General features: G+C 46.5%; 1 protein-coding gene across 1 annotated transcript; it reads left to right on the plus strand.

Moving 5' to 3' along the window:
- The first annotated feature begins 8,191 nt into the window (after window positions 1-8,191).
- On the plus strand, window positions 8,192-9,229 carry LOC149871112 (olfactory receptor 5G9-like). Its single transcript, XM_090034823.1, has one exon. The coding sequence runs from the start codon at window positions 8,192-8,194 to the stop codon at window positions 9,227-9,229; it is 1,038 nt and encodes a 345-aa protein (XP_089890949.1).
- The last annotated feature ends 428 nt before the right edge of the window (window positions 9,230-9,657 follow it).

The raw sequence follows: 9,657 nt of genomic DNA on the forward strand, positions 1-9,657 counted from the left end.
GCTCACCGGGAAGGTCCCTTGGTCGGGATCCAGTTCTCACTCATACTGGGAGTCTGGGGTCCAGACGTGGTACGGGGATGGTCCTTCTGTCCCGTCCTTCATTCTGGTCACCTGAAAAACATGTTTGTTTATACCTTGTCTTATGCTAATCTGTTGGCTTTAGAGCCACTCACAATCTTGCCCTATAGCTGTTACCCTATGGGATCAAAAGGTATTAGAAATTATCATGAAAGGTTACCACCCAGACTCGGGTTCACCCTATAAGAAAATTACACCACATTACTTTGAAGTTTGAAATTAGCATTACCTGCCTAAGCTTAACGCCTTAGTTTTTTTTTCCTGGATTCCTTGGAATGTGCTGATTATATTAGGTGGTCAGATCTGGTTATGGCTTGACCTTTAAAAAACCTTTTAGATCAGCTGATCTTGTAGCTCTGGTTATTTTTGGGGCTCAGTGGTCCCATGATCAGTGCATACAGTTAGATTCAACAGTTTGGTTAAATTGTGACAGACAAATTCCACTTGCAGGTTGCAAACTTACAAGCTTTGCATTAGCTAATCTTAACTGCTTAAGACAATTACCAGATGCTTCCAAGAGCATATACTTTTTGATTTAACCCCTCTGGTTCTGGCTATCACAATCCACCCCTTGCTTCTTGGAGCATCAGTAATGTTTACAAATATGATCCCTGCCAGGTAGCATGTGCATTGTTGGCAGGAGCAATAACATTTATTCTGGCATAGGCATAGGACTTAGTCAAACAGTGACAGAAAATCAGCAGTTCTGTTATAATGGCACTCCACCCCTTCATTGTTAGACGAGGGTGGCGGCATCGCTCTGGAGCAGGGTTGCAACCCCAGGCTGCCTCCAAGACCACTACAGCTGTGCCCGCAGATGGACCCATTCTGCAGGAACAAGGAAAAATGGAATCTGACTCCCATTAGATGGATCTGACCTTGACACCCACCATGAGTTATATGTGTCCCATGCCATTAGCACCCCTTCCCATCTGTCCCCCTGCGGATGTCTAACTACTACCTGGTCTCCCACCTGGAGTTTCCCCCAACCAACCCTTGGCTGTTCCACTGCTGGCTCGCAGGGCCCACTTTGACCAAAGGCTTGCTGCATGGAGCTTCCTCCGGTGCGGGGCCGATTGTTGGCCCAGTTGACTGAGCAATCCAGGTGCAGGTCCCAGTCCTTGAGGGCTGAACCAGCGGCCATTTGCAGGTTGCACTTTAAGATACCATTGGCTCATTCTACCAGTTCATTAGATTGCGGGTGATAGGGAATGTGATAGGTCCACAGCTCATGATGTTTCGTGGCTCACTCATAGACAAGACGGTTGCGAAAATGTGAACTATTGTCACTTTGCAGCTCTACAGGAGGTGGGTAGATGGCTAATAGGTTTTCCAGTGGCCTTGGCAGAGGCCTGGGTGAACATCCTTCCAGTGACTGTTTCTACTGCTACAAACATATACTGTTGCTTTCTGGGGGTGCGGGGAAGTGGGTCTATAAAGTCACATTACCAAACTTGCCATATTACCTTCCCATTGTGTAATGACAAAGGAGTAGTTGAAGCGGGGGTTAGTCAGGCCATGACTTCCTGGCAGGTGATGCAAGAGTTGACCAATTCCTGCGCTTCCCTTTTAGTTAGGTGAATGCCGCAGGTGGCTGCTAGGCGAGCAGTGCCATTGTGGCCAGGGTGCCCATGCTGCTGATGCAGCCATTCTTTGGCTAGCACTCCAGGGGTCAGGGTGGGGCTGTGCACCCAGCTTTGGGTAGGACTGTGTAGAAGTACTGCTGTCCCAGCCATGTGAAGGCAAACAAAGGTTAGTGATTTTTATGGATGGGGTTAGCAGAGAACATGTTCTTAATGTCTACGGATCCCAGCCACTGGGGGCCATAGCACCTAATGCTTTCCGTCAGTGCATGCATGGATGGGACCACGGCTGTCAGATGGTTGGTGTTGGACATTCAAAGCCCTAAGATCAACAATTGCCAATCCCCATTTGGTTTACGTACCGGCCACACCGGGTTGTTGTACAGGGAATGAGTTCAAATGATGGTGCCATCCTCCAGCTGCCAGTTGATAATGTTTTGAATGGGTTGTGTTGCTTTAGGAGGTGTGTGGTATTGAGGTCAGTGTACCCCCTTCATGGCTGGTAGGATGAGCAGGGTTACAGAACATCAGGCTACTGCCGTCATCACATCTTCCTGCTCACTCTCCTGGGCCGTGGTGCAGCTAAACTGCTAGGTTTCCTGCTTAAGGACAAACTGCTGCCCCTGCAACACATTCAGACGCAGCAAATTCGGCCCTCCCCGGAGCATTACAGTGGCTGCTGTTACTACTGAACCATTAGGCAAGGTGAATGTGGGTTGGACCAGATGTCCTGGTCATTTGGCACCTCCCACTCTACTACCTGGTAGGGGGTTTCCCATGCCCTTTTCCATTCTGCACAGTCCAAAACGCATAGCTGGGCACCAGTCTCTAGTAGCATGTTAATTGACTTTTCACTTTTACTTAATTGAATCTGTACAGGTATCTGAATTAAGGGGCTGATTTTAACTTTAGATACCTGTCTCCAGCTTGCTACTGCCCCCACTGTGGCCCCTTTCTTTGGGGGTTGGGCCGGCCGGACTCCCTAGGCCACTTGATTAGGTGGGGTAAAGGCTGGCAGCCCCGCGTATGTCTGGGAAAATGTTGACAGTTTTGCCCTCAAGGCAGAGAATCTCTTTGGTGACACTGTTGGTGGCACAGAAGGCTTCGCTTTTGGGTAAAGAAATTCAGCTCTGTTCAGGGATTCTCTCATTGTGACCTTGAATGAGTTGTCACCATGGGAAAAACTTGGCTGAGGTTCTCCCTCGGGGTGGGGAAGGCCTGGCTAGGTTCCTCCCTCTGGGCAGAAACATATGGGGGTGTTTTAGCACCAGGCTCATTATCAGTCTTATCCCTTTGATCTTCCCAGAGCTCAACTTCTGGTGTATCTCTATACAGACACTTGTAGAAGGATGGCTCCACAGCCTGTGTTAACTGCACTCCCTTCTGGAGGGAAGCGGCCATGCGTGAGATCATAATTTTTTCTTCCCTGTGTTCTAAAGTCTCTAAACAGCTCTGTGTAACTCGCACAGCCTTGCACGCCATGCTGTTAGAATCCTTTTCTTCTCTTAATTCCCTCTCAAGCTGGGTTACTTGGTCTTTTAGGGATTGGTTCTCTTGATGGAGCTGAGTGCCTTCCTCTGCTCCCAGGCTTAGGCAGGTTGCCAGCAGCCAAGACAGGCATCCTTTCTTAGGTCTGCCCTTCTGCACGGCAGTGAACACAGCCCACTGACAGGGTACTGTGGTGGGATCGATCCAGGAGGGTCTCAACCTCTCCTTATCCCACTCCGGATTCCTAGTACCCATAACCTCTTCTATCAAAGCAATCAGCGGGGCCCACCCCCCTGCACTATTCTTCCCCTCCGAACTCACCATCCTCAATCCTGTTCATGATGCCAATTTTGTCACAGGCCGGCTCGGCGCTGTGAGTGTATCAGCTGTGAAACTGCTGGGTTCAGGATCAAGGAGGCGAGTCAGGAATTAATTAAAGGCAAATGTACTTATAGCTTAGCTAATTTTAACTGGTTAAGACAATTACCAGATGCTTCCAAGAGCATATATATTTTTATTTAACCCCTCTGGTTCTGACTACCACAATTCACAAACTTGCTTAGGATGCAATCCATGCCATCTTTCAAACAGTTAATGAAGATATTGAACAAAACCAGCCCCAGGATCAACTCCTGGGCACTAGACTTGATACCAGCTGCCAACTAGAATTTGAGCCATTGATCACGACCTATTGAGCCTGATGATCCAGTTGGATTTCTATCTGCGTTACAGTCCATTCATCCAATCCATGCTTCCTCAGCTTGCTTGCAAGAATGCTATGGGAGAGTACAAAAAACCTTTCTAAAGTCAAGGTTTATCATGTCCATTGCTTTCCCTGCATCTACAGGGCCAGTTATCTCATTTGGCTTTTTTAGATCCCTGTTTTTCTATATTTATCACCCAAAGTTGCTGACTGATATGTTTGAAGAGAGGAAAACCATCTCTTACACTGGATGTATGGCTCAGGTCTTCATATTTTGTGTCTGTAGAGTGCTAGAGTTATCTTCTTGCTGCCATGGCATATGACTAGTATATGGCCATCTGCATTCCACCGTTATATTCTGTAATCATGTCTCCAGGATTCTGTACTCAGTTGGTCACTGAGCCATTCTTAGCAGAGTGGGTGAATGAAATAGCATAAACAGTGAGCATGTTAAAATTATCCTTCTGTGGTTCCAGTGTCATTGATCTGTTCTTCTGTGACTGACTCCAATGAGCTGCAGTTCATACCAGGCTCTGTGCTCTGTGTATGAGACCTCCTGACCTCCTGCCTGAGCAGATCATTAGGCACCTAAAGCAGGAGTTAGGTAAAATGTAGAAACTTAAGTCACAAAAATTGATCTGGCACCTTCAATTCAGCCTAGCAAGATTCACAGGAGCCCAGGCATAGACTTCTGCTCATGTTCAGAAGCAATCCAGTTCAAAACATGAGGCATTAACTCTGGCCACCATTTTGCTGTGATGGAGATCAGAAAAAATGAGGCTTTTAACCTGTACCAAAATCCCCAGGGTGGGTCCACTACCTCAGACATCTTCCAAGTATTCCTGACTTCCACTAATTGCCTTGAGTCCCATGCCAAGAGCTACACCCATGGCCCCTTTCACTTGGGAAGGTGGTGGCAATTTTACTGGAGGTTCCTCCTTCCTCACCCCCTTTTTCAATATAGCCAAATAATTGGACCCATCACCCAGGAAGTCTAGGCCCTCCTCAGGCCACAGGGATTAAAACCCACACTTCAACTTCCTCGGAGTAGGCCCCGTCCACCAAGTTATGAAATAGATGGGTTCAGGCTTAAGAGAAGGGGCAGAGGGTAAAGTCTGGCAGTAAGGGCAGCTTCCCTGGAAGTGGTCTGCAATCCATTACACATTGTTCACCATGGGTGATTCTGAGCCCCACAGCACATAAAAGTCAGAACCTCAGTTTATGTTGTTGCATGTGGCTCTATCGAGGCCAATGGAACTGAGCAGAAGCAGACTGTTGTTTTATGAACTATGAGTTTGTGTAGCTCATAGTGCTTGGAGTCCCTGATCCATGACTTGGTCCCCATTATAACTACAACCAGAGTAGTGGATCTGCATAATCTGCGAGACTTGACCCTGTACATTCAAGCTTCATTCCACTCTGTTTCTCTACTGTGTCAATGTAGGTAGACAATGAGAAAATTATTCTGCTGTCCATGGGAGCTACAGCTTTGCATCGTTCTGATGTATGATCTAGTTCTTGGGTGTCCTCAATCCCAGACTTCTGCCCAGATGGACATTCTGCTGTACTGAATAACAGAGGTTTATACTGAACATCAGTCTTTCAATCATCTGCATTAGCTTCTTGTTTTGCTCTCCTTTTTCCCACCACCTGCAGAAAAAGGTACAATTTTTATGAATACATAAAGAGCCGTATTTTTGGCAGCTGTAATGCACAGATCTCAAAGCCCTATGTACAGCGGTAATTTTCATGTGCTCCATTTCACAAAGGAGAGAACTGATGTACTAGGTATTAACATGAGTCACCCAACATATTCACAGCTGACCACTGGGAGACAAACAAATGGTATGATAAGTATTTGGTTTCTTTAACATTAAAAAAATGTGAGACAGTACTAACAACATTTGGGCATGAGGTAGGTGGGATTGCAAGCTAAATAATCTGTTTTGTCCAGATAATCTGTTTTATCTAGCAGTATGGTCCTGTTAAGGAAGTAAGGTTGTCTTCTGATCTGGGGAATAAGTACACTTATAATGGGATCTTTTTTACGTAGTCTTTTTTCCCCTCAAGCTCTTTAAGAACTGAGCAAAGTTTGTCTTAGACTACATATGCATAAAAATCTGGTTTAGGTCACATCTCCATTCAGATCTGTGGTTATGGTACCATGGAATCAGTGGAAACAGTATTGGGTCCTCTATGTATAATTTATTTCCAATACAGATGGCATAGAGATATGTTAATGTGTTGCTTTCTATGCATTTAGACTGCTGGGACCTGAGGTGCTCCCAGAGCCCCTTTTCCCTAGTTATGAGAGCCCAGAAAAGCTCCCAGCCCCCCCGAAGGTAAATTAGAGCACAACAGCAAGACAAAGAAGGAAGAGGCAACTTGTGGCCAACCAACTCCTGTTATGGATCTCAGAGCTGGAGCTGCTCTATTTTTCCCCCTCCCCTCATTCTGAAGTGAAGGGACAACGAGCTGCATCAGAAATACGGTCAGTTTTGTAGAGTTTCTCCTAACACATGAAATTGCAATGTGTGATTGATTCAGGGAGAAGGAGAAGGGGATATTCACCTTAGAAGGGGAATTCTATCTAATCTCAAATATTCATCTAACTAGGTTAGGGTGTATATTTACAAAGGGAGGAGAGGGAGAGAAAAATAGAAAAAAGGTCTTGAAAGAGAGGAAAGTATTCACTATAGAATGATAGTGATGGAAGTCCTTGGTGAGGAAATCTTATTCTGTCTTGATAAAGATAGTGTATCCCCATTGGGCTGTACTGAAAAGAGAACATCCCAAATGCTGGGACTTTCCCAGTCTGTCTGGTGACAATTTCTTATTATTTGAAACTAGCACCTTTGATCTTCTACTCAGCTGCCCCAGCCTCTAAAATAGCTTTCCCTAAATACCTGCAGATCCTCCATTCTCCTCTTTCCAGGCCTCCCCTATGAATTTCCTTTGCTGTGATGCCTATCAGAATCTCAACTGCAGCCACCATGCTTGTGTGCTGAGATCCCAGTGTGTCATGCTGAGCAGTGCTGCCTCCCTTGGTCTCTCTGCCCAGCAATCGGAGGTGCAGTTGCTGCACATGCAGAGTTGTGATTGCTAGGTAAAGGGAGATTTGGCGCAACTTGCACAGGCATCCCCAGAACTCTAGTCATCAACAGTTACCTAGGTCAGGGATTGTCAACCGAGGGTACATGTACCCCTGGGGGTACTTTGAAAGGTCCAGGGGATACCCAGGGGTGGGTGGGATGGACTGCCATCACCCCACAGCACTGCCTCACAGGAGCAGGGCCAGGGTGAAGTGAGGGTAGGGCTGTGCAGACTGCACTGCTGCCACTCTCTGTGCCCCCCCCACTGCGTTTGGCCGCTCGCCACTCCCTTCACTGCGCTGCATCTGGCCACTCACCACCCCTGCCTCATGTACTGCATCCAGCTGGTCAGCACCCCCCTCTGGGCTAAACTTATTAAAAAGGGGGCTGCCAGGGGTACACTTATTAAAAAAGGTTGAAAACTATGCCCTTTACTGCCTTTTCTTCTTTTTCTTGGTGAAGCCTGCCCACATGACCTGCCACTAGGTCATGCAGCCCCTGAGCTGCAAGGGGCCCTGGTCCTTCCCTCTGTGGCGATGGTGCCACCCAGTGCTGCCGGGGTGGGGTGCTAGCAGGCAAGTGCTGCCCGGGGGGCTCCACCACCATGGAGGGAAGGACCAGGGGCCCCCACAGCTCAGGGTCTGCAGGCAGCTTTTTCACCAGCTGCCGGAGAGGTAAGCAGGCTCTGGGTGGAAAAAGAAAAGGATTGGGCTCCTGACCACTATTTTTTTTTTCCTGGCAGAGCCTGCCTGTGGTGGTAGTGTGCAGGGTGTAAGCTGACAGGGGGCCATCACTGTTTTGTTACAGTGACAGAAGACCCTAAATTGAAGCAGTGGATTTCTAATTGACAGAATTAAAAACCCACCGATTTTAAAAACCCACCATTTCAACTTAGGGAGAACTAAACTGCTGTCACGTGTACAAGTGCCAATGTGTCATGGAGGGGAGTAAAGAAGAAATGTGGAGGATAAACTGTGGTTGCTCAGCAGGGCACATTTGACACAGAGGAGCTCATGAAAAGAACTGGTGCAAGATTTTGTGTATATTGTTTGTTTGTTTGTTTTTTTCCATTTTCTAATTCCTGTCTGTCTAACTTGTATTTTAGGAGCAAACTGTCCTGACTTTCCTTATTACCTAGACAAGATCAATGACACACACTGACCAGAGAAGACAGCAAGGGAAGACTCCTGTATGTAGAATCTGAAAGTCTATAACACAACTGCACAGTAGACACCTTGCAGACATTGATGGGAATAAATACACTTCAGCCAGTTCCTCGGGTTAATCCACATACTACACAGAGGACCATGTACCATGAAAAATTTGAAGGTAATTGCTCCCAGGTGACAGAATTCATTCTCAAGGGATTCACAGATCATCCACAATTTAAAACTGCATTGTTTGTGCTGTTCTTGGTGATCTACATTGTCACTGTGCTGGGGAATCTTGGTATATTCACGCTTATCAGGACTGATGTCCGACTTCACACCCCCATGTACTTTTTCCTCAGTAACTTGTCCATTGTAGATCTCTGTTACTCCACAGTTGTCACCCCTAAGATGTTAGTGGATTTGTTAGCAGACAAGAAAGCCATATCTTATGCTGCATGTGCAACTCAGATTTTATTTTTCACTTTGTTTATTGTAGTAGAATGTTTCCTCCTGGCTGCAATGGCATATGACCGATATGTCGCCATTTGTAATCCACTCCTCTACCAGGCTGTCATGCATCCGAGGCATTGCGTCCATTTGGTAGCTGGTTCATTTCTAGCTGGATGTGTAAATTCAATGGCACAAGCTACAGGCATGTTAAAACTGTCCTTCTGTGGTTCCAATATAATTGACTTGTTCTTCTGTGACATCTCCCCAGTATTATCACTTTCCACTTCCGATCCTACCATCAATCACATTGTCCTCATAACAGTGGCCTATTTGTCAGGGGTAGTCAGCAGTCTGATAGTCATTATCTCCTATGTTTTCATCCTCATTACCATCCTTAGGATCCACTCTGCTGAAGGCAAGCGCAAAGCCTTCTCCACTTGTGCATCCCACCTTACAGCTGTCAGCATCTTCTTTGGGACTGGCCTGTTCATCTATTTACAGCCAAGCACAAACTACTCAAGGGATCAGGACAAAGTGGCCTCAGTGTTCTACACAGTGGTGACCCCCATGCTGAACCCCTTAATCTACAGCCTGAGGAACAAGGAAGTGAAGAATGCCCTGAGGAGAGTGATGAAGATGACAAACTCCTTTATAGCAGATAAACTGTTGTGCAGAAAGCAGTAAGGACATATAAACCAATACTTGATCTATACGTTTTATCTCAGTGGGTGAGTCTACATGTCACCCTATGGCACCATTGTTACTGCACTGTACTTCGGTATTTCCTTTTGGAAGTACAAGAGCATGGTGCAGTAACTGCCCATACTGAGCCATACCTGTGGCACATGGTTAGTTTTCACTGCTATTTCACCATAGCAGCACACTAAAATGAGGGAGCATGCTGCTACGGTGAACTAGCTGCCAATCGTGTAGATTCACGTGATCACTATGGCAATGTAGGGTGATGTGCAGATGCACCCAGTGTGTATTACCCCTGCTTGAGAATGAATTGCATTGGAACTTTCCCATTGTCAGTGAGTAGACTCCTCCACAGTTACAACATGCATTATCTATCCTAAGTTATTAGCTCAGCAGAGAAAAAACACCACGTA

The sequence above is a fragment of the Crocodylus siamensis genome, chromosome 2 (genome assembly GCF_052110815.1).
Source record: "Crocodylus siamensis isolate JL-2025a chromosome 2, ASM5211081v1, whole genome shotgun sequence".
Taxonomy (NCBI): domain Eukaryota; kingdom Metazoa; phylum Chordata; order Crocodylia; family Crocodylidae; genus Crocodylus; species Crocodylus siamensis.